General features: G+C 44.7%; 1 protein-coding gene across 4 annotated transcripts in view; it reads right to left on the minus strand.

Annotated features, from left to right (window-relative positions):
- The window catches only part of SMURF1 (SMAD specific E3 ubiquitin protein ligase 1), a 43,956-nt gene extending 19,918 nt beyond the window's left edge, over window positions 1-24,038 (minus strand). For all 4 annotated transcript variants that reach the window (XM_054270719.1, XM_054270718.1, XM_054270717.1 and 1 more), the window contains exon 1: window positions 23,893-24,038. In XM_054270719.1, the coding sequence (XP_054126694.1) occupies window positions 23,893-23,947 (55 nt within the window). In that variant the 5' untranslated portion in view covers window positions 23,948-24,038. The remainder of the gene's footprint in view (window positions 1-23,892) is intronic.
- Window positions 24,039-25,564: the final 1,526 nt, after the last annotated feature.

A 25,564-nucleotide genomic window follows, 5' to 3' on the forward strand; every position in this document is an offset into this window, starting at 1 on the left:
ATAAACCTTTATGGAGCAATCTCCAGAATCAGGCTGCCTGAGATGGACCATTGGCTCTGTTCCACTATTTGCATGTTAAACCCACTAGGGCAAAAAATATTTGCAAGAGCTGTATCACTAAAAGCCACAGATTTCTAAATTCCAGTAAAAAAACAGGTGGCAAAGGTCAGCAACGGGAGCCTTGGATGTGAAACCACGCCAGCAGCAGAGCAGACAGCCCCTCCCTGCTCTGCAAAGCTGGGACTGGGCCACATTTCCTTCTCAAACACATCAGCTCCAACCTGATGGCTGCTACTTCAAGCCCCAAATGCATGGACTTGGGTAGGTTTAGCTACAAAGGCTTAAAAAGTTATTAATTTTATCCCTGGTTCAGAGAGGGTTTAGGAGAATGAGATAGACCCTGAGCTCTTTGCCCAGGTCTTGCCCAAATCCGCTCTTTGCCCATTTTGCAAATTGTTTTTCCTTTCTTTTAAACAAGAAAAGTTCTGGGCTTGTCAGCAGGAATGATCTCCCTGCATTTGTTGCAACACTACAAAAGGTACTAATTCTCCTGACTTGGGTATTTACATTCTGCCTCCTCAAAGTCAACCAACTTGTTTCAGCCTGACACAGGATTTGTTTATGCTCAGCTCAGGATTGTTGCACAGCTCTGAAAAACTTCTTTTTTTAATACAACAGATCCAAAACAACACTGAAACAATGTCTCTGCATCTAGATTATAATATTTATAAAGGGATGGGAATGTTTTTTTAAGTACCTGACATTATTGAGATAATTTCAAAGGCCAAATTAGCCAGCTGGGTGAAGTGCTAGTGTGAAAGCATATTTGGCAGGAGGTGAAGAAAGGATGAGCCTTAGACAAAGTCAGTATTCACCCTGGGGATGTAACTTGAGTGAGCTGAGAGGTTCCTCTGCCAGGCCCTGGTTGTCCACCCTGCCTCCAAACAGAAATGAATCATCTGCTGTGGTTCAGGAGGTGCTGCAGGAGCAGGACTGGTACAGTGAGGAGAGCACAGAGTGGCACCAGTGTGAGAATTGCATCAGAAAGCTGCTAATTCACCCTGAGACACATCCTGCAGCAAGAGCAGCACTTGCAGGGAGGCACAGAAAAACAGTCTGGGAGAGGAATCATTTCAAACATTCCCAAGTAAACAGAGCCTGACTCTGCATCAGCACCAGATTTATTCCCATACACCCAGAATGTCTCAGCTTGGAAGGGACCCATAATGATCACAGAGTCCAACTCCCAACATACCCCATCCCACTGCACACTGCTAAGATGTTCCAAGTGTTTCCAGCTGCACAGTGCACAAAGGACACAGTTTCCTGGGGGGAAAAGTAAAGTAAATAAGGCAAGGGATGAAAATATTCCATAGGCCCAGCCTGTACCAATGCAAAGCAGCAGGCAAATGTGCACCTGGGACTGCATTCATTCACACTTTGCAAGTTAAAGGCAGGAGCCTCCATGCTCAAATGAAGGACCTTTACATGTGGATATGATCTGAGCTAACCACGGCCTTCAACTCAGTAGCCAAGTTAATTCTGGAGCCAAGACAAACCAGCAGCACGTCCACATCTTCCTTAGGAAAGGTGGGGAGAGGTCACAGTGAGCCATGCTGGCAAACACCACTTTCAGCCATCTCTGGCCTTCCCTTGGATATTTCAGGTTAATTATTTATGCTTGTACAAACATGCAGCCAGATTCCAGGATATATTCGTTTTACTTTGTGACAGAAGATAAACACAGGCCAGCAGGCTGGTGGCATAGAAAGGACTTCACTCAATATTTCCTTCTGTACAGACCATCTTTAGTCATAGAGATATGCAGCAGAATCATTACAAGCACCACAGGCTGCTTGGTTTGTTCTAAGACAGAAGCAAAGAAGAACAATGAGGCTTTGGAATAGAAAGCAATAAAGGTCATGACATAAAATGAAACTAAAGTTACTGCACACAATTGGAAAATGAAAAAAGGTTGCAAAGCAGGTCAAATTTGAGACATCCAAGTAATGGAAATATCTCTGCTAATGCAAAGTCTGTGTAGGTTTTGACTTGTGAACTTGGTAGCCTGTGTTGGAGGTGCCCCAGCAGGACAGTCCCCTGTGTGTGCCAGCTCACAGCCTGGTTTCCACAGCAGAAATCCCATTCTGAAAAACAGCTTTGGGAAGGCTGCATGGCAAAAATAATGTACATGAAGTGGAAAAAAGCCTCTCCCAAAAAAGGAGAAAAAAGCAAACATCAGCTATTCACCACATGCTGTTCCAACACCCTAAAACTCAATGCCCACAATTAAAATCTTTGCTGAATTTCTTATGTGAAATCACATCTCATCCAAACAGTTTCGTGGATTTTGTGGAAAATACTCTGAATACCACAAGCCACCCCTTCTGAAGTGCCCTGAGGAATGACTCTGCTTCCAGTTGTGCTCTCTGCACATAACCTTAACTGAGACTTCACTGCAGATAAGGTCTGCTTTTATTTCTACTAGCAGACAACCCGTGAAGGTTTCACATGTCTGGTTTTTTTAAGGATGACAATCATTTATATGTGGTGGGATACAAAAAATTATTTTATGGGAAAGGAAAGATGGCTGAAGTGTGTAAAAATGCAGTTCTCTACAGCCAGCCACATCACTGAACTGAAATACACCACTTTACTCACAAATTGCACTTTAAATTGTCACCACAAAGGCCAAGGTTTCTATTCTAGTCATTTTTTTGTTTGCTTTAGGAATACTTTTGGTCTTTTTCTTTGTCTGCTCGAGACTGAAATGCACAAATCCAGACTGCTTTAACTTCTCAGTAACCGAACCCGAACCGCCGGCGAGCACAAAGAGATAAACAAAGCCACAGCCCTCCTTACATTGCCAAATAAGCCAATTAGCTGTATGGAACTAATTTCATCCTGACATGCACCCTGAGTGGCCTTCACTAACCATCTCAGCATTGTGGTGCCAATGAGATTTGCAATCTGAGACACAAACCAACCAAAAACCCCCGAGACCCTCTGACTTCAGGCCCTGCATTCATGCCCTGACACTGGAAGGCTCTGCCTGAACTCATGCTAAACCAGACCCTGACTACCAGATTAAAGCAAGGCTTCATTATAAAACCCTCAATTCTCAAAGAGTTGCTAGAGTTGATACATGAACTCTTTTTGTGGCCCTTTTGTGTAGGCTGCAGTAAAAATCAAAGCCTCTTTTCAAGGCATGATCTCCTCGTGGGCTGGAACTTGGCTTCGTGTAGCCAGTTGCAAACACTAGACAACTTTGAAGAGATCTTCAAAAAACCACACACCCAGAAAAAGCCATTTTTATTAGTCCATTAACATGTCATTAAAGTATCTACTTAGTCAGGAATCAGAATTCCATCCTACCTAAGCAGAAAGCAGTCACGAATGAGAGGCAGTTCTCCTACTGCAAAAAAAAAACAAGTTGACAAAACACAAGAGCTTCATCTCTGCTCCTAAGAATTACTCAAACTGAAAAATTCTCCAACAATAAGTCTTCACACACAACCAGCAAGGGCTGACTTAACCCTCAGTAATATAAATCATTGAAAAACCCAGCACAGGGCTATTGGAAGAACAAGACTCATTAAATTCCCTTTTAACTGAGACTGTGTGCAGTACAAGACCAGTAAAGCAAGTTTAAAAATTAACTGACTGAGATGTAAAACTGGAGAAACACTGAAGAGTTATGGAATCAGCTGAAGAACTTTGCAGGGATAGAAAGGGAGATCAATAGGACGCTGAATTAATGTTGATGTACAGAATCTGAGAAAGGCACACATATCAGAAGTGGGAATAAGCTTATCAATTACTTCTCACACCAACTTTTCTCTCTCTTCTTCCCCCTTGCTCACCCCTAACAAATACCTGAGATAAAGGTTACCTATCAGATTAAATCTTTCATTAAATCCCAGCTATTGCCTCAGTTTTCTTATGACTTTGCAATGCCTCCCTCTAATCCAGGCCAAGAGCATTGTCACACTCAGAGCTGCCCATTTCCTAGACAGACACAAACCCCAAATATCCCTGAATGCATGAGTCCTACAGGCACACCCTCAGCTCTGAAAGCAGAACCTGCCCATGGGGCTTTGTCACCCACGTGCCACTCAAACTGTACTTCCATGGGTGCTTTTTCTTCTAAATTTTATTTTTTAGGGCAAACCTTTTGTAGACTGCTGTTCCATCAGCTAATTGTTCTTCTTGGCCCTGCAGTGGTTGCTCAGATGTGGGAAATACAGCCAGAGACGCTGGGGCAAGAGTGAGACCCTGAGTGGTGACACCTCCTCTGTCACCAAGATGTCCCTGAAGCTCTGTCTTCCCTCACATCCCTTCCACTTCCTCTTTGCTGTCTCCAAACATGCCCAAAGCACAACCAGTTTCTGTGAGAACTGGAATTTAAGAGCTAAGTCACTTATTACCATCACCATTTTACAGCCATTCCCAAGAACAGCCCATCATTTACACAGCTTTACCAGGAAATATGTTAACAGAACATCATGGGATTTGTACCCACTGTATGGTTTCTAAAACTCACTCATCCACCCCCACCAATAATTCTGCCAGGACCACAGCCAAGTGGGACAATAATTTTGTAAGGAGAGATTTCCCAAATTCAGTCAAGATTCCACAAAGTCTCCTGGTTCCCTGAAAACAAAGGATACACTCAGGCTTCAGCTACAGCATCAGCTTCTGCATACATTGGTAAGATACAGGAAAATCTGTAAAAGCCTCAAAATTGCTGTTGAAACCACACACATGCTGTTCTCAGGGCAAATACAACTTCTTAGCTGAGAGCTAAACAAAACAATTTCAATGGAAAAAAATCCTGCTGGAAATACAAAATGGACTTTTCATTTACTCCACACTTCACTGTGTAAGTTACAGTTATTGGGATCAACACAGCTCTGGAATTCTTCCCTTATTCAATCTTTTGCATCTCTCACCACGTGCACTTGCATTGAATAATTCATATTTCCAAGCAAGTGGTGTCTATCCAGACAGACTTATCTGCACGCCCTGCACATTCTTCTTGTGCTCACACTTTGGATCAGACACAACGTGAGCTGTGCAACATCATCACCAAAATGAAGCTAAAAACACACCAGGAAACTATGTGGCTCAATTCCCTTAAATTGCATTAGAGCTAAGGAATAAATCCATGCTGAAATCTCAATACTTTGCTGTTACAGTTACCCAAGCACCGCAAAAGCATCTGGAAAAAAATTCCTAAAGCATGAAAAACATGTTCCTCCACCCACATGCACTCATAACTCAGATTCCAAACCGAATTTTACTAAGATGGCCAAAAATATTTTTGTACTTTCAACACCAAGGAGGTTTCAAAGCATCTTTTTCAAATCCCTAAAAATGTCAGCACCTCACAGGACCCTGTTCTCATCCCAACATTGTTCACAACAGGTCCCAGGCAGAGCTGGAGATTGAACCCAGCTCAAGCCCAGCCCTAATCCCAGAGTCCCAGTAACAAAAGGTCCTTTCTAGAAATCCTAGCCAAATGTTCAGATATCTGTTTCTCTGGAAAATGTGAGGTGAACAACATTAAATTTAAAATCAAATACAGAACAGAAACCCTGAATGCTTTAGATATTGCTGAGCATAAATGAGGTATGAAATAGCTGACACTCCTGCAGCAGAGAGCAGTGCCTGTGCTCAGTCAGCATTTCAGGGAGGTGTGTTTCATTTAAGGTGTCTCTGATCTTCACTTTCAAAAGTTCAAGGTATAAAGCCTTATTTTCATTACCAAAAAGAACCCTAGAAGGACTCCCCTGTGCAGCTGATCATTTGCTTACTAATTCAGTACATAAAAGGCTTTTCCAATAAATATTATGTTCACTGTAAAACACAGAAATTTAGATTCTCCTTCTTCCCAGATATTCTCTCTGGGGCTACCCAGACCACTGCTACCCCTGCATGTTTTATAAGCAGTGTGTGAGATTCAAGTTACAGGTATGTTTCTGTACTAACAGCAGCTTTTTTTCCCCCACAAAACACCATCCAATTAATGGACTCCGAGCTTTTACAAGCCATTCATTTCCTAATTCCGTGAGGAAAACCTGCACAACTGCTCTCTGCTGCTTTATAAAGGGGAGAAAGTGCAGAACAAGAGACCAAAACCAGAAGCAACACATTTACAGGTACTTAACTGAGCACCACGATCAGCAGAATTCACAAGTACTCACAGAAATTAAACCAGACCCAGCCTTGGGGTCCTGACCAGGGAGCAAAACACTTGAAATGTCAGGAACACAACACACAACTTTTGTGCTTTCTAAGCCAGTACTATCTCCAGCTCAATATATAAATATTGCCTTGCCTCAGAATAGCTGCTTGTTATGCAGAAAGGAGCCTGACCTGCTGCTGCAGAACAGTGAAACCTGTGAAAGAAGAAACCTTGGTACAGAAAATCTTGGCAAAGTTGGAGTAGATACAGCCAAGCAACAGTTCAATAGAAACACTGAATTTTTGTCAAACAGCAAAAGGTCTACAACTTCCAAGTTAAAACGAAGCAGATTTCTCAGTTTAAAACTAAAACATATGTTTTGTATCTCCAAAGAGTGGCTGGTATTTACATTTCATCACATACAGGTAGTGTCAGTATTTCAACAAGGCAATTTGAATGTTAAGCACTATTTTAAAGGAAGAAAAAAATGTAATTTAACACATTCTCAATCTCAATTTAAAACTGAGATTTGTTTTTCCAGACAAAACCAGTATTTGACTTCTTTGATATCTTACTGCAATTATATAAGGTATAAAATCAACTTTACAGTAACAAAAGTTTCCAATTGGGGTATATAATAAACAGTACAAAATTAATGTCTGGTTTTCATCAAGTGCTAAGTAGATTGCTCAAAAGCAAGAACACTGTTATTCAAAAAATTGATGGTGTTCTGTGTAAGTTGTAAACTATGTAAACTATTAGTCCATCCCATGGGGCTTAAATGTATCAGTAAAAGAGCTGTAGTTAAACAATCCACATGGAACGTTGCCTTAGTGCTCAATGTGCAGCTTTGGCTCTGGACTGCTCAACTCAGTGCTGAACTGAAGCTTCCTTGTGAACCACGAGGAGGAAGCTGGCAAGAGAATCACTTCAGTGCCCCAGGAAGCTGCTGATGTTGAGATTAACTTCCAGCAAAATGAAAGGGGGAAAAAAATCCCTGTTTTAAAAACATAGAAAATACAAACCAACAGATTTTGCCAGAGTAGTTTTTAGAAGTTCATGAATAAAAGTATAAAAACACTGATGACCACTGTGGTCACAATGTTCAAGAATCCACATTTCTTCATTCATATAGAAACAGTGAATGAAGAATTTTCAATACAGAAATTCCACAGGAAAATTTGGCTTACAGGCTACTATGTATATAGAAAGAAGAAACCTCCGAACAATGCATGGGGTCCAACTTATTTCAGTGTAACCAAGACTCATTTTGAATTTCTTTAATAACCAGAAATCTTGTAACAAGCAGTTGCTCAAAATCTATTGCAAAGAACAACACTTACCAAGCACCTCTTCTGGCACTGCTAACTTCAGCAACTGCTACCAAGAGAAATTCCAGCAGGTACTTTTGAAAAGGATGACTTTTCAAGAGGCACAGTCAATACCCCAATTTTTTTTTAAAGTAAATGAAAAGCATTCTTTCTTTCAAGTAACGCATCAGCACCATATCACTGCTTTACCACCACATACCTCAGGTTAGCAAATGCCTCAGAAACTTTCCCTGATTCCCAGCACATCTTGCTGTTTTCCGTGCTTGGATTTTAACTGAGGTATGCCGAGTGCTTTTTGGCATGTTTGGATAGAAACATAAAAAGCCTCAAGTCTTGTCATGTAAAGCTTTTCAAAGCCATGGGCCTTGCTGCCAAAGAAACTTTTTCATGCTCTTACAGTTTTTGCCTTCCTCATTCTCTGACCTGCTGTTTGCTTTGCAGTCAGGATGGTAACAAACACATGAGCTGGAGCAGCCCCTTCTGACCTGACCCTGAGTGAGCTCTGACTCAAAAATCAGGGCAAAGTCAATATTCAGGGAAGAGTTAAGGGAGCACAAAAGCCCGGAGCCATGAGTTCATTTTGTTCTAGGCTACTCAGAGTGGCCAGCCAAAAACTGAACCAGCTGGAATTCATTCCCAAGTACTTCTTTCTTCCCAGAGCTCCCTGGGCTGTCGTTATCAACCTGAGGATTACAAACATATGGATCATCAAGATGGAGTTGGTGCTGGAAAGAAGTGGCAGAGCCTAATGGCCCATAATAAATGAAGTCTTGATCCTAACTTGGATCTTAGTACTGAGGTATAAATGCTTTTAATGTCTTAGGGGGAAAACTGCCCACACTAGATGGAATTAAACATTCCACTGACTTCTCTTCTTGATGGTTTCCCTGTTACCAGCTCTTGCACACATCTATTTTTGGCTTCATTACCATTCCATATTCAAATTATATCTGTCAGATTCCAGACGATTCAAGAGGCATGTGCAAAAAAAGGGGAAAATGACACCCTGACCATCCAGGTAAAAATTTAAAAAATCATTCAGGCTGATTAAGTGCTGAGCTACAAAATGGAACAATTGCTTTAATTTCCTATACAAAAGCTAAAATAAAGGTAGCAAGTTTAAAAACAGGAAGAGAGAAGAAAAATTGTGTTCACCCAAATTAAATTCTTGGCATCCTTTCTCATTTGGAATCAGGTTCATTAGCTGTTTTACAATATTGTTTTTAACTCCTGGAAATTTTTTCAATCTCCAGTAGCTTGTTTTGTGATTATTCTGCCCGTTATAATCCCTTCCAACATCCGCCCAAGAGGCTACAAATCGCTCTCCACTGTCTTTGTGTCTATTTTTTCACTTGTTCAGAGAACTCAGCTCCAACTCTCTTTGTTTACAAATGAGAAACCCAAGGCAGCCCCAAACACTCGTGTTTGTGGAGGGCACTGGAGCTAAAAGGTGAGCAGCCACCTGGACACCTGCCAGGGAATCAGCTCGTCTGGGCTTATTAGCCTGGGCCTTGTGCCAGCCCTGCTGAGCCTGGGGAGGGACGTGGGGAGGTGACAGTGGTGGCACTGGGGAAGGAGGGGACTGCAAGTGGATGTGCAGGAATAAGGAAGCTGTGGCAGAGGCAAAGGAGAATGGGACAGAAATGAGCCTTGTTCCAAAAAAAGCCTGCAATTACAGAGGTATTAATAGCTTTGTGAAGCCAAATTTTTATCATTCATTCACCTACTTTTGTTCTTTTATTAACCCCAGGACTGAATTATTGTTTTTTTTCTCCAGGACAATTGTCCAGCTGTCACAGGGAAAACATCCCCAAGCAACAAACTTTCCAAGGAATTAGGATGAAAGCTTTTACGCAGAGGAAGAAAATCTCATTTAATAACCAGTTCCATTTAAAAACTACAATGAGAGAATGATGTGTAAGAGACTTTTTTTGGTGCTGCCATTATTACGGGATAAGTCTTGTCTACACGAAGCACGTAGACACACTCCTTCCAATCTACCTAATCACCTATTAGTCACACAAGTGGTAAATCCCTGAAAGCACTTTGGCCCAGGCTGTGCAAACGTTGGATGAACTGAATTACATCAGTTCTCATCTGATTTCCTGGCAGGGATCTGCACGTGACTGCTGCAGTGCCCCAGGCAATGTGGGTCAATCCATGTGTGCCCCGTGCTGCTCTCGAGGGACAGACACACAGACACACAGCCCTGTGACTCAGGAGCACCGAGGGACACACAGACACACAGGAGGGACAGACACACAGCCCTGTGACTCAGGAGCACCGAGGGACACACAGACACACAGCCCTGTGACTCAGGAGCACAGAGGGACACACAGACACACAGCCCTGTGACTCAGGAGCACAGAGGGACACACAGACACACAGGAGGGACAGACACACAGCTCTGTGACTCAGGAGCACCGAGGGACACACAGACACACAGGAGGGACAGACACACAGCCCTGTGACTCAGGAGCACAGAGGGACACACAGACACACAGGAGGGACAGACACACAGCTCTGTGACTCAGGAGCACCAGGCTGGCAGGAAGGAATTAGCGATGCTCCGTGCTGGGGAGTTCACACAGCACTGCCCATCCTCTGGCATGGGATCTCAGAGCACTCCAGAGCTCCCTCAGCAGAATGCTCCTCCAAGATGCTCCAATGATGGAGAAGGCTGTCAGGCACATGGCACAGCAGCCACTAAAAGGAAGCTCCTTCCTTCAGGAGTGATTCATCACCCGTGGTGTTTGGTGTAAACAGATCTCCCAGCCGTGTCTGTCAGCTGAGCAGCAGTGAGATGGACAATCCACCACTGCTGGGGGATGGAGCAGGATTCCTCCCAGGCATGCCCTAGCTGGATGTGGTTAACCAATAACCTCATGGCAGGACCCCCTTCTTCCAAACCTGATCTCCAATTAGTACCAAAGGTCAGTGGATCCCTGTTGTATCTGTGTTATCGCTCTCTTACACAAGCAAAGCCACCCTCTTCACTTTAGGTATTTTAAGCAAAATGTCTCATTCTTGCATGACCTAAGGGAGGCACCAAACTGGGAACTGAATGGCACCAAACAGGACTCTGTGAAAAGAAGGCTTTTATTCCAAATAAAGCTGTATCAGTCTGTGTTATTCCCCAGTTCTAACCATATAGGCCAGCATCTATTTAAACTGCCAAGCTAATGACTTCAAATTTGATCAATAGTCTCTGTTTATTCAGCCAAGTGCTACTGACAGTCACCAGGGATGAACAACAAAACAAACACACTGGTCAGAGCCAATCCCTGGTTGAGCAAGACAATCCAATCCGTGGTGGCAAACAGCCTTTGATTGGATGGGGGCTGGGGAGGGAGACACAACCCCTCTCCTCTGTGCCCACACAACATTTATCCACATTATCCTGCTAACAGCCAGCCCGTGAGCTCAGGGAACTCAAGCAGAACTAACATCAGAGTGGCTCCAATTCTTACTGTGTGCCATTGTAGCTATGCTAAAATGTTCCCATTCGTTGTCAGATTAAACATGGCAGGACATGACAACAATAAGAGGGTGACACTAAGCCTTTGGACCATAGGCTGTGACTTCCCTCATTGTCACCTTATCCACTACAGAAGGAAATTTCCTTTGGAGAAGCTTCAAGAAAGACTGGAATCATCTTCTTGAAAGCAGAACAAAAAAGTCCCTGACTGATTCTCCAGCCAAAGGATGCTAGGAATGTTTTAGTTACAGACTGGCTGCAGAGAGCAAAATAAACAGAGAAGTAGAGCATGCGTAGCATTCTAGCACAGATTTTTCTTTCAAAACAAATAAACATTTTCATTGCAAAATCAGTTTCCCAACAGTGGCTTAACAATATATGTGGACCTTCCTCCCATTGGCAATTTTTATTAACAACTTGCAAGCTCCTCACTAAAGAAACCTCCCTTTCAAATCCCAAGTGACTCTGCAGCCACAAAGACTGGGATCTGGGTGAAAATGTTTTAGTGCATTATTCCAACCAGGATGCTCGGTCACAATTTTTTCAACATTATACATTCATCACTTTGCCTTTCAACAGCATCTGTTTGCCATTTTCCTTGTACAAAATGTCAGTGTCCATTACATCAATAAATTACAATCCCCCTACTGCTCTGAGATACTTTGATCAAAGGTATTACATAAAGAAACTGGAGCTTGAAGGAAAAAATATGATGCCTCTTCCTATACAATCTTAACATTCAGATATTCAGACACAGGATTTTATACAAGACACCACTTGGTTCCAGGACCCTGCAAAAAAAAAAAAAATGAAGAAAGTTCTCTTGAACAAAAAGTTCTTTATCAAACTACTACTATATTAGCACATTCAAAGCCCAGAACTTAATAACTAAAAAACCCAGTACATGAGGATAGCTGGTTCACTCAAAGCCTAAGACGTTTGCTTTCCAGTTGAAATTGATTAAATAGATTGAATACATTACATTTCGCATGGCTGGTTAACAGTGCTAATATTCCAGACAAAATGAAATGCTGTATGAGGAAAATTCTCACTAGGGCTACCTCCCCCTGGATATATTCCTTGCTCTCACAGTAATTTAGTATAACAGAGCCCTAACAATTTCACTGAACAGGATTACAAAAACAGCTCTTCACAGTTCATGGCACAGAAGCTCCCAGAAATATCTATTTCTTCACTACCTTCTCCATACAGGGAAGGCACTTGAAAAACAGGCTGACACTTGCTTTGTGAGAATCATAAAATAATATAATGTTGTTGCTTTGTTTTTATGAAGAAGGTGCTTCTTGTTTATCAAATAGTCAACATATTAAAAGGCAGCCTTTTATTTGCATTCATATCACAGAGAACTTGCACACCTCAGAATCAGATATTGTCCAAGCACTGAATGACAAACTGCTGATAAACCCAAAAGAGAGCAAATTTTAATAAAAAATTTCCACGAGAGAAAAACCTTTAAACACCATTTCACTCCTTACTCCAATAAGCTATGTGGCACTAATTTGAAGTGATAGTGCTGTTCTTTTAATTAAAAAATGCCAGTAGGAGGTTGATGCAGTGGCTGCTGCTGGAAGCGACGTGCTCGCAGGGCACAGCTGAGGCTTTGTGTGAGGAATTAAGGCACAGTTTCAGCTGGGAGAAAAGGCAAAACAAAACCCCTAAATCCAAACAAACCTATAGGGAGTGTTATTACAGGTGCTTGATCAAGTCATCTGGGTGTTTGTCTCAGAGAGTGTTAAATTCTGGGGGGGGGGGGGGGGGGAAACCCAACAAAACCCCCAAACTCTCAGCATAGTTCATGAATCTTGGTTTACCTATAGGTGTGTGGGACTTAATTCAAGGATGTCCCTCCCTTTCCTACCTCAGAGCTCCTCTCACTTTCCCAGGTTGCTCCTTCCACAGGGCTGGGACCAGGACCACTCTGCCAGACCATGGGAGGGTGGATTTGCTCTCCCAAGCTCCTCATCCCCATGAATCTTGAGCCCTGGTCTGCTTAATGGCTCTGCCTTTATCAAATTTGACTGAAGCCAGATGAAAAGCCAAAAATTAGTTAGAGGAGAATGACAGGTGAGATCCTTTTTCAGCCTGGTAATTTTTCAGTCTGGAAAAAAAGATTAAGCTTGTCCTGTAAGTTTATCCATCAGGCTGATGGTCAAATAAGGCAGCACTTTGTCCTGAAAAGTGTAGACAGCTTCCACATTCCAGATCTCGCTGCTGATTTGTGAAACACCAAAAGGCTAAAAAACTGATTAATCTACAAGAAATCCTCACAGAAATATTTGCTGGATCTTTTCCCCCTTGGTCTTGCAACATGTTAATTCCAACAGCCCAGAGGAGGCCAGCAACCACATCCAGGGCATGAAAGAAGAGCTCTACACTGGCATCTGGGAGTGATGACAATCCTGAAAACCAGTGGCTGCTCCTCCTGATACAGCCTCCCCAGGGAAGGAACATCCCAGAAACAAGCAGGACATTCTGCCTTTACTTGGCATATGGAGCAGCAAAGAGAAGTCAGTTTATCCCCAAGCTTCTGGTATATTTACTCACCACTCCTACAATGACTATTTCAATCACGTTTACACTACCAGCATCATCTCAAACATCACAGATAAATCTGTTTTCTTCGGCTGTTTCAAAGTCTGTTTTCTCTCTGCACACTTGCAGGATTTACATCCTAAGGCAATGAGAAAAAAACCTGTTACTACTTTCCAACTGGGCTTTATTTTCTTTCCCCCCACCCCTTTCTATCAAAAATAGCTCTCATCTACGTTCTAGTTCAATTTGGAAGTAGCACATGCAGACTTGATAAGCATCCTGCAAAGGAAATGCCTTGAATTGCAGACTACTTACAACATATTTTCCCAAGCAACTTTTTATAAATCCCATTTGATGGCTGGTTTGCTAATTTCTATTGAAGCTTATCAAAACATTATTTGTAACAAGTCAAATTACTTCTGTGATTGCACAAATAAAAAAAAAAATTACAAAAGAAAAGCCTGTGACTAGAGGTCCATGCCAAGCTGCTGGGTTATACTGAAGTGTTATTTATCCTGTTACCAGACAGACCTGGAACTCCAAGGAGGTATTTAATTTTAAACTGAAGAACACAAAACAGAAAAGCACCTATGTACATGTTTCTTCTGTTTGCCAGTGTCTCCTTCTGGAGCTGGTGACAGCACAATTATTGGAGCTGATTCCATCACCCTCAGACCAGTGTCAGGCTGCCCGGCTGTCTCACAATAAATGAGCAGACACATTAATTAATAAATCTTAAAAAGAAGTCTATTAACATTAAATTCCTTAAAATTCTTGGAAAGAAGGAATAAAAGATGTAGGTGTTCCTATTATGGCATGTTAGCTGTACACATAGCATACTATTTTTAGTTAATTATTGCCCAATATGCAGAAGTCACTCCTATAAAGAGCCAGACACTTATTCCTACACCCTGGGCTTCTCCAGAGGTAATTTTAATGTTGGATTATTGAATGAATGATGGGATCTCTGGGAAAAGATGCAGAGATTTAAATCTGAGGGTGGTTACATCACAGAACTTGGTTATATCACACACTTACCAAGTTGTATAAAGTCATTAAAGCCTGAGTTCAGCACTGAAGCCCTTCTCTGACTCCAGAACATTCAGAGGCTGATGGACCATGCTGAGTTTCACAGCTGAACCACTTTCTGGCACCTTCTGGCTTCCCTAACTTCACTTCTGCCTTTTAACCTCATCTCACCTTATTTCACCACGCATCTGTGCAAGGGGGACCTCAGCAGAAGTATTCTCACTGTGGTTAAAAACAATTTCAGGGCTGGGTTAAATGCATCAGCCGATCACAGCACAAAACGTTTTACGTAAGGGATGGCTGGGAGATGAAAAATCAGATACACAGCAATTCCCTGCCAATTCCAAAACCCACAACATTTCAGGCATTTTTTTTTTTCACTGAGCCATTTCTGCTCTCTCTGATCTGCTCAGTAGGGTATTTACAGACACATGAGGTATGAACATGCCCACTGCAGCACTTAATGTGGCCATTACCTGTCTGCAGATGTTTTTAAGAAAGAGATATGAGAGACATTGCTTGGAATTCCTTGGAATGTAAAGCACTGGAGTAAGTATCACTTCAAGAGCCCAGAAAATTCACCCAATTTCTCTTTCAAAGGCTGACATCAGACCTTTAGCTTATGCTCACCCACTCAACTGCTAACCCAAAGCTTACCAAATGTAATGGATTCTCTCCCCATTAACATTAAAGGAGCAACAAAGAGGTATCTGCTAATTAGAGTTGCACTTGTAAAATATGATATTTTCATTCTGAATTAAAGTGAAGCTCCCACATGCTTGTAAAAATGTCTGCACATGGGAAAGGAACCAAAACACATCAGCTAAAAGGACAAAGAACACAGATTCCCTGGGAAATGCATCAATCACTGCAAGTGTGAATCAAATTGAAATCCTTCATTTTTCTAAATTCTGCATTTATGTAGCCAAAAAAAATTTGTTAAAGCAACAGTACAATCCATATACTCAGTTCATTTTCAGTCTGGAGTTTTGGAGTATTTTTTTTCCTTTTGCTCTTCAGGAAAACAGAGCACATTATTTCTAAAGATGTTTCCTTTCCCATAAACTTTTCAGGTCACACGCCTCATGTAGTAAAGAATGTGCAATCACTGACCACAGGGATTGAATTTTCTGCCACAATGTCCAGGTGGCTTTGTGGGTGCAACACAGCCCAAACCTGGCACATGAAGAGGAAAGGTCAGGGCCACGAATAAAGAAAGTCTGGACTGATGTGAGGAGTTCTTTTCCAGTATAAATAAGAAAGGCAACTATCTTCAGTGCTTTAGCCTTTATTTTCAGGAGAAAAATACAAGGGGGGCTTTTAATATTGTCCTGAAAACATCAGGAAGACAAATTGGAAGCCCAGAATTTAACACATGCAAATTTAATTTGCTATTTTGTGATGAAAATAAGATATGGAAACTTTAAATTGATAAATACATAACCATTTCATTTTAGTCTGATTATTAGAGGAAATAGGCAGATATTTAAGGAAGACAAAACTGTAAACATATTCAAAGGTCAACGAAAATGTTTTTTTTTTCCTAATTCACTCATCCAAAATGCCATTTTACTCCAAATAATGAAATGTAGCTACAAAGATCTCAGCAATTTGAGAAAAAAAGATTGAATCATACCAAAAATATTTCTTTTCCTGCTACTGGTTACCTATGAAAGCAAAACCTCCTGCCAGAGAAGGATAATAGCAGGTTAGCTATGAAAGCAAAAGAAACAAGTCTTATTTTCTTCAACAGACCTTCATAAGGAGTTGGGAAAGAAACATCCACCATTCAAAAAACCCAACCACAGGTAAAACTGCACATTAGTGAGGACATCCAGGGACACCCAGCACTCCTGGAGGACAAGAGGCAGTGCAGGGTCAATAACCCTTGGAGTCAATGGTTGCTTTAACACTGCCCCTGTTCCTAAACTGCTGTAGGGGCTCAGCAATCAGGACCCCAAGTGTAACAGGGGAAGCTGGAACAAAGTCCAATCCCACAGGATTTCCCATCATTTCTTACAGTTTAGGATTATGGGCTTAACCCATTTGAGCAGCTCCATCACACAGGGGCTGAGGCCTGTGTGGGCCGTGCTGCTGTGCCAAGGACAATTCCCTCCAGCTGTGGTGAGGTGAGCACAGCTGGAACAGCTGCCTGCAGCATGGCCAGCTCACTGCAGGGATTGTGCATTATTTTCCCATTACTCCCAAACAATAATGGATTGTTTTACCCACAAACAAACCTTCCATTTAAATACTTTCTGTTAAATTGTATTAGTATGCAGAATAGTGCCCATATCCTCCAAAAAAAACCCAGGGAAGAGGATTTTTCCGGGGGAGGGGAAGATGAGGAAAGCAGGCTCTGCCAGCTTTATCTGTCTATGCTGGGAATTGGGTAGCCTTGGGGATTTTTGCCTGCTGTGCTTAGTGTCCCTGACAACAAGCCAGTTTGAATTTTGGCCTTTAACTTGACAAAAATGACTTACTGAAGAGGAAGGCATCAAGCTATTACAGCCCTGTGGAGAGATTCTCTCTGAAACAGCATGGATGCTTACTCTGCCAATTCAACTAGAGCATCATCAGATTTATCATCCTACACCCCCAAATATTCACCATGTAGCTGTCAGTTCATAAAAGAATATGACAAAGAAAAAGTTCCATCATTTCTGCTATGTTCTCCAATTATATTTTATGACTTTCCCAGACATGGAAAACCGTAAAATATCCCCAGGGATCCCCTCTCATAAATTACTGAATTTCCCCTTAAACACATGTGAAACAAAGTTTAAAGACATGTAGCATCTTAATGCTAACTGACCTACTGCCTCACTTAGCAAACATATATGCAGCTTTCTTCTTTTATTACATTAATACTTATAAAATTATAAATTGAGATATACATACTTGCTGTGTGGTTTATGAAATCACTAATGTCTCTTCTGATTTTCTCTCCCAAAAACTCCCAACCCATGACTTGCACACACCTGAGCTTTCCAACGTTCAGCAGCTTAGTCTAAACCCTAGAGCTAGACTTACACAGGGAGGCTGAATTTGCACGGCAGCAGCTGAAGTGTGAGCACAGGTTTATTTCCGCCAGCTCTCTCACGGCAGGTGACAAATTTTTGGCAATGAGGGTCAGCAGACCAGGAAGGAGATAACATCTTGAGTTAGTGCAGCAGAATTGCAGGAACTCACTTGTAAGCGCCTGAACCATCACAATGTCAGAGCAGCAGCTTCCTCACCAGCAGCCACAACACAAGTGCTCCATGTCAGCTACCCGCAGGCTGAACTGCAGCCTGCCAACAGACGGGAGAGAATGTGAGATGATAGCCAGGTGAAAAAAGCTGCACGTGGCTCAACTGCAGTGCTGTCCTCACACAGGGATGGTGAAGCACCAAGGACCATAGCAGGACCTCAGTGAAGACATTCCCTAAAAGCTGAGCAGATCCCAACACAAGGGTTGTCAGCCTCGAGACTCGAGGTTGCATTGACTCCTCTGTCGGTACAGGAAAGAATAAACCATTTGCAGTAACAGTTTATTTCACTCTGCAGGAATAAATCAGCATCTCCTTCCATGAAAAACATCAAAGCTTTCAGTGATATTCCAGACTTCAGTCTTTCTCATAGTAATACTTTGACTATTTCCAGAGGAATAATAATAGAGAAACGTAACAACAACAACAAAGATTCCATTCCAAACTTAGGGGAAAAGATGGCAGATGGAACATTTCTTCCAGCCTTTAAAATTTTTTTCCTCACTCAAGTCTCACATTAATTGCTGTGCTGGGTACATACCTAAACTTCACACCCAACTGATTTATCCACATCTCATCCAAACCACCCTGCTCTATCCTGCTACCTCCACCAAGACAGCCCAAACCAACACGACAGTGAGCAGTTGACTCGAACCGTAAATAGCAGCAAGTAATCCAACCAGATTAATCCAGCTCTAGGCATGGCAACTGGACTGGCTTCAAGGTGGGCAGTAATCCAGGTAAACCTCCAAAAACCACACACATGGATGGTATTTCCATGATGTACTTCTCCATTCTGTGACCTGTCAAGCAAGCCTCCAGCCAGCTCAGGAAAACTGAGGGGGCTCGCTGATCTTTATTTACAGTGGCAATTTTAGCAGCCTTGGAGCTGCTGGCAGTAAAGTTCCTCTACCCAGCACACAGAAAATCGTGGTATAAGAGCAACCTCCTCACTGAGAAATTCAACACTGCTTGTATTTCCCTGGAAATGATGATTAATTTTGAAACACAAACAGAAAGGATGATGCTACAAAATCTTAGAAATGTGATAAAGCTGTTTCAAGAAATGGATGAGAAAACTGTTCTTAGACTGGTGGGCAGTATGGAATAAAAAAGAAATCATGAACTGCACAACTACATCCCAAGTTGCATTTCTTTATATGAAGACATTCAATTTGACAAAAGAAAGTTTCAAGTCAGAAATAAAGTAGTTATTGTTTCTACTTTCCCCGCCTGAGGGGGATATTCAAACAAACTCCTTTTGGTGATTTAACTTCCACCAGGACAATGGTGCTGGCACAGCTTTGACTTACTGGGAGAAGTAAAAAAGGAGACTTGCTCCCCATAGCCTGCCCAGAGCAAAGGGTTGCTCTCTGGATTCCCACTTGGGCAGCCCAAAAATGTCAGCTGGCCAACTGCAAAGGCCGTGCTCTCCACTTCCTCCTGTGAAAGCAAAATTTCATTTTCCTTCATGTCCTCAGAGTTACATGGCCTGAGCCTCTTTGCCATCCCTATCCACAGGGCTCTGAAGAGCCAGGAATTTACCTTCACAAAAACACTGCTGCTGCTTCCCAAGGCAAATGGGGAAGGGAGGCAGAGGGAGATAAGTGCCTCGCTCAGCGCCACACAGGAAATGCGAGGCTGAGCTCCAATGGCAGCCGGGCCCCGCTCCCAGCAGGCTGGGGAACAGAAAATCCTCACCAGAAAAAAGAATGAAACACGGATTTCTACACACTCCCAGATTGCCACACTCAATAAATTTGGAGCTACCCAACTGCTGCTTCCCACCGTGTCTCCCCTGGCACGGGGCTGGCTCGATATTAAATACCAGCTGCCAGGGAGGCTGGGAGGAGCAGGCAGCTCTTGCTGCACTCCTGCCCCAGGGCTCCTCACCTGGAACCAGGGCTCCTGATTCCCAACATAAAACTGCATGCAGCCCATGATGTATTCACCATGTGTGACAGAGAGATCTTCACACAGATATGCACTGCCCTGAACACGGGACAGAAAGTGTGCAGGTCACCAATAACAGTGCTGCTATTGATCAGTCAGTCAGCTCTGTGCACTGCTCGATGCATTAGCCATGAAAGCGAAGTAAAACATCCTGACATTTGGGACACACTTTAGTCTGTGCCTTTGTAACAACCCTAAGTGAACACTGCTCTAATGACAACATAATGTTTTATCTTCTGCTTGAAGTGACTGTATTTTTTTATGGATTCCTGGAATCACAAATGCAGGAAGTCCCAAAGCCACCCATTTACCAGCTACCAACTGGCCAGACTTGGTGGCTGGGGCTTCCCTGGACAGGCTGACTGCACTGAGCTGGGAGTGTGTGCAGGATACTCATCTGTGTCAGCTCTTCCCCTTTCTGCGCCACTGCCAAGCACAACCACCTTCCCTACAGCAACCAGATTTGTCATCTACAAATCCCCTCTGACTTTCTCACCTCACACCTGCTTCATCATCATCTTCCTCACTCCTCCCTGATGCTTCTGACACTGCATTTTCTTACCCCTCACACTCGGGAGGATTCTCACCTACACCTGCCTTCCACAAGCAGCAAACCTCCCCAGGCCAGGTATTCCAAGGAGGAATTGAGGACTCTGAACCACAGTGAAGGGAGGTGCTTGGAAAAGATTATTTGGATCCTCCAGTTACACCAGCTCTGGTGTCTCTGCTAAAGAAACTGCATTGCCATCAGTGCTCAGCACAGCTATCTGACTGTGTATGTGAGATCCAGCTAGGAAGTGATCCTTACAGTTTAACTTCCCTCAGTGCCACAATGGCCCCAGAAGCCAGCCAGCATTTAACACCTCAGCTGAGGCCCTGCTGAAAAAGCCAGAACCAATGAACCCAGAACCCAACTTGCAGCTTTTCTGGTGAAGTTCCATCTTTAGTCCATTTCTTCATAGCCTTTCCAGTCCCACCTGCAACCTTTGCCTACAAGGTACCTGGACCAGCGTGTCTGCCATAGCCAGCACCATGAGACTGCAGATTCCACCAGGGCCTGTGGCTGATACAAGTGTGAGCAAGGCGTGTGTGAGCCCTGGAGACGATGAACCCTTCAGAACCTCCCCAGGGAGCAGCAACAAACAAAGGTTCCAGGGAAGCACAAGGCTAAAAAAGGGACACGTGCTCCATGAAGGTTTCCTGGCCTGTGGATTGTGCTCCTCCTTGACCCAGCAGACCCTGAGCATATTTGGCAAGGACGTGCACTCACAGGGTCACTTCATTTTCCATCCTTGTGCTGGAATTCCCCCACTGCTGCTCTGCCCTGATGACAGCTCAGATAGGAAGAAACCACAGATTTAACAGGAAATTTTCTCTTACTCTGCCTAGAACTGTTCCAAGGGACAAGAGACAAGGCCAGAGTATCTCTGGCTCTTGCATCAGCCACTGGGGTAAAGGCTTCAGTGGAAAGGAGAAACTGAGATATGACAGGAGATTAGCATATTTGAGATCCACAGGCCACAAAGTCATTTTAACCTGTCATGCAACTCAGTGTTACATGGAGGATTTCAGTATTTCTGCACAGGGTGCATTATTTGCCATTTTACTCCATTACAATTTGCATCAGGCTAGGACTGACATTCTGTATAAGCTGGGAGATCACTTCTGCTAATCATCAGCAGATTGAGAACTTTTGCTTATATTCACATAAATAACCCCAACACTCTGCTACCACAAACACCTTTACAACAGATGAGGAAAAAATTAATTCTTTAGAAAAATCCCAGGAGGTCCAACCACTGCTCCCTTGCCATTCACCCAGTGACACTCCCAGACACACACCAAGTGTTATTTACACTGCTATTTTCAGTACTGCAAAACTTCAATGGTGCCTGATCACAGGAAACACAATGCAGGTAGTAAATCATAACAAACCAGGTCCCCTGTCTTGGTTTAAATGTGCTCAAACCTCCCAAGAGCCAAGGAGATGAGAAAACAGCAGCCAGGCTGGCTGCAGATATGTGAAACAGGTAAGTCAGCACCCAGTCCCAGCCAAGAACTCAGCATTACCCAACAATTCCAGAGCTAAACCTCTCCCAGAGCAATTTATTCGTTGATTAAATACAGCAGTTTTTGTCACAGCACCCAGGTTTCCTGCTTGTAAAAACAGAAGATGTGTTTGAGCAAGCAGGAGATTTCTTCAATACAGTTAAAAAATGGGGAGTAATAAAAAATAAATCTACCAAGTTGCTCAATAAACTGAAACTTCAGTCTGCTCCAGGAAACATTCCCAGCTCAGAGAGAAGACTAGTGTATGCTAAAAGTAAAAAAGCATTTTGCTGCAGCATTCAGCCTTTAAAATTAAACCCAACAGCTTCTCTCTGTTATTTAAATGATCTCCTCCAGCTCAGAAGGGCTATGACCATGGCCTAAGTTACTTAACTCACATTTTTATTGACTGACTTGCATAAAAATAAGCCACATTAAGGACTGAGCTGACATTTGGTATACATCACCACAAAACTCATTTCAGATCAAACATCATTCATACAACCTAAAAATACTTCCAGCCTTCTCCCATCCAAGAAAAGGATTTTCAGATTTACATTATCCTCACAAACTTTGGTCTTCTGAAGCACAAGCAGTGCAGAATCAAAGGATTAAAAGAACACCAGGATTTTTATTTTTTGATGATCTGCCTCTGAGCGCCAGGAGCAAGTTAACCTGTAACTGCAGCTTCACCAGCACCGTTTTCTCATTATTTGCCAATGTTTTGTGCACCCACAGAGAGAAGATTCCTCTCCAGGGATCAATTCTGGTCACCCAGAGCTGCACTGTGGCTTCTCCAGCCCAAGTGACCTCCAAGCATCCACTTGTTGCCTTTTAAAGAATGGATTGGACCTTATTTTTTAATAATTCACACAGCAGTCTCAACAAGCAGGAACTGTGTCTCTTCCCATTAAAGAAGCAGGCTCAGCATCTAGCAGAGCAGCTTCCAAAAGGCTTAATCCAAATCTTGCAGGGTCCAACATAAATTGGTTTATCCACCCATGAACCCTCCAGAGGCCTTGCACAGAGGCAGGACAGACACAGCTCTGGGTGTCACCCCCTGCACAGGGAAGGAACTTCCAAAGATGAATGCCAGGATGTGCCAGGTGAGAACAAGTTGAGAGGAAGGAGGGAAAATTTAAAAAAACACGCTAAAAAAAGCCCAGCTAAAAGCAACTAAATGGGTATTTTCTCATTAGCAACTGAGTTATCCTCCTCGGCACGCAGGAGATGGGGGGGTTGTTAATTAAAGTGAAGCGAGGCAAATTATGAAAGGCTTTGCTGAAAGCCAGTCTGTGGGAGAGGTGGCCCTGGGAATCCTGCTGGGAAAGGTGCAGAGAGACCCCATGGAGGGGTAGCGGGGTCTGGAGGGGTGGAAGGGAGAGCTCAGGGATACCCCATGGGAGAGGGAGCAGGGAAAGGGCTGGGAAGGGGGAAAGTGTCACAAGGATGCCCACAGACTGGAAAGGTGCAGAAGAGACCCCAAAAGGGGCTGGGAGGGGGGCAGGGGTGTCACAGGGACCCCCACACTGGGAGGGTGCAGAGAGACCCCACAAACAGGCAGAATAAAGGACAATTACCAACAGGGATCCCATATGGGGAAGAGCGCAGAAGGGACCCCGGTTAGGGTCAGGGTGCTGGAGGGGGTGGCGAGTGTCACCTTCCAGGGGACAGCGCAGGAAAGCCCCCAGGAAGGAGAAGCGTGCCCTGACCCGCTGGAGAACGAGGGGGACAAAACAGCGACAAACAGTGACAACAGTGACAAACCCCCCCGCCCTCCTCACGTTTCTGTCACCCCAAAGGGGCTCAGGCACCCCGCGCCGGAGGGGCGGGAAAAAATATAAATACACAAAAGCGCAGAGAGGCTCCGCCGGCCACAGCGGGGGAAGCGGAACAGAAAAACGGCGAATAAAAGTTAAGCGAGGCTGGAGCTCGGCCCGGCCGCCCCTCCCCTCGCAGCCAGGCCGGGGAGGGGGCGAAGGCGCCGGGGAGGGGAGGGGACCCCGGGCCCAGCCGGGGATGTGCGGCCACACACACACGGTGCCGCCGCCGCCCCGTTACCTGTGAGGCGGATCTTGATGCTGGATCCGTTCCGGCGAGTACCGGGATTCGACATCGCGCCTGGAGGAGGAGGAGGAGAACGAGGAGGAGGCGGCGGCGGCGGCGCCGAGCTCAACCGGCGGCTCCGCGCGGCCCCGCCATGCGAGCCCGCCCGCTCCTCACGATGCCGGGAACGCCCGGGCCCGCGTTCCGGCGGCCGCCGCAGGCTCGGTGCCCTCAGCCCCTTCCCCAGCCGCCGCCTCAGCCTCAGCCGCCACCGACGCGCCCGCCCGGCCCGGCCGCGGAGAACCGTGGCCACGCCCCCGCCACGCCCCCGCGCACGGCGGAGGGCGGTGACGTCAGCGCGCAGGGCGGTGTGGCCGCGTCTGGACGCCATGAGGAGAAGGTCGGAGCGGGGAAGGTCGGGGTGCGGCGCATGCGCAGAAAGGGATGGGGGGAGCGCCCCCTGGCGAGGGGAGAGAGTGGGGGCAATGGGGGAACTGGGGAATGGGAATGGGGAAAAGGGATACGAGAATGGGATAGGGAAACGGGGTGGGATGAGGGAAATAGGAATGGGATGGGGGAACAGGAGTGGGATGGGAATGGGGGCAAAGGAATGGGATAGGGAAACAGGAGTGGGAGAATGGGGGTAAAGGAATGGGATGGCAGAATAGCAATGGAGGAATAGGAGTGGGATGGGAGCACAGCATCATCTCCCTTCTCTGGTGGCCCTGGGTGCCGCATCCCACCCCACAGAGAGGAAGAGATGCCTCCCCTGCCCCAGAGCTGAAATTGCCCTGCAGGCTGTGCCTGGGGCTGGCAGGGGAGGGCAGGGCAGGGACAAGCAGCTGCCTGCAGGTCACTTGCACACCCACACAGAGCCCTGGTGATCCTGCAGGCACTGGGCCCAGCTCTCCAGCTGCCAGGGGAGACAGCAGGCACATCCCAGCACTCTTAAAAAGAGAGACACATTGTCCTGGCCCCTGCCTTCAGGACAATATTTTGTTAAGTTACACAAGGATGGAAAGGAGCAGCTCTGGGCCCCTGGCTCTCTGTAACACCACCCACCACGGATTTATGTCCAGCACATGCAGGAAGAAGAATCCAAGAGATTTCCTATTTCTCTTTTTACCAGAGCATCAGCAAAGAGCAGCTGTAAGGGGCAGCCCTGCCTGGCCATGGGAAAAACCAACTGGGATGGTCCAACAGGAGCAAAATCAAGAGTCAGGACAGGCACAAAGGCCCCAGCTCTGTGTCCCTGGTGGCAGCTCAGCTCCCTCACATTCCTTTTACCTGTGGCCATTCCCAGGTGCCCCAGCAGCAGTGGGGAGCCCACAGAGCCCCAGCCCTGGTTCAAGTGCATGTTCAGGCACTGCTGTATCATGTTTTTAAGTCCATAGTTCTGGATGTAAGAAGCACTTTGCATATCATCAGATCCCAATATTTGAATATTAAATAAGTGATACTCAACCCTGCTACCCCCATAAGTGAGGCTGCCCAGCTCCTCCCAGAGAACACATTCACCACCAACTCCCTTTTCCATGGGTGGCCTGCAGGAGAAATGCATAAATCCTCTGATGAACAGATCCAGGGAAGAGGAAGAGTCTCTGTTTCCTCCAGAGGAGATTTTCCCTCCAGATTAAGCTGCTTGTCCCATCACCTCCCACTGCACCTGAGGCAGCAGAGCCCTGAG

This window comes from Melozone crissalis, unplaced genomic scaffold (genome assembly GCF_028551555.1).
Source record: "Melozone crissalis strain CALT ecotype California unplaced genomic scaffold, PUWL_Pcris_2 ptg000012l_1, whole genome shotgun sequence".
NCBI classification, from domain to species: domain Eukaryota; kingdom Metazoa; phylum Chordata; class Aves; order Passeriformes; family Passerellidae; genus Melozone; species Melozone crissalis.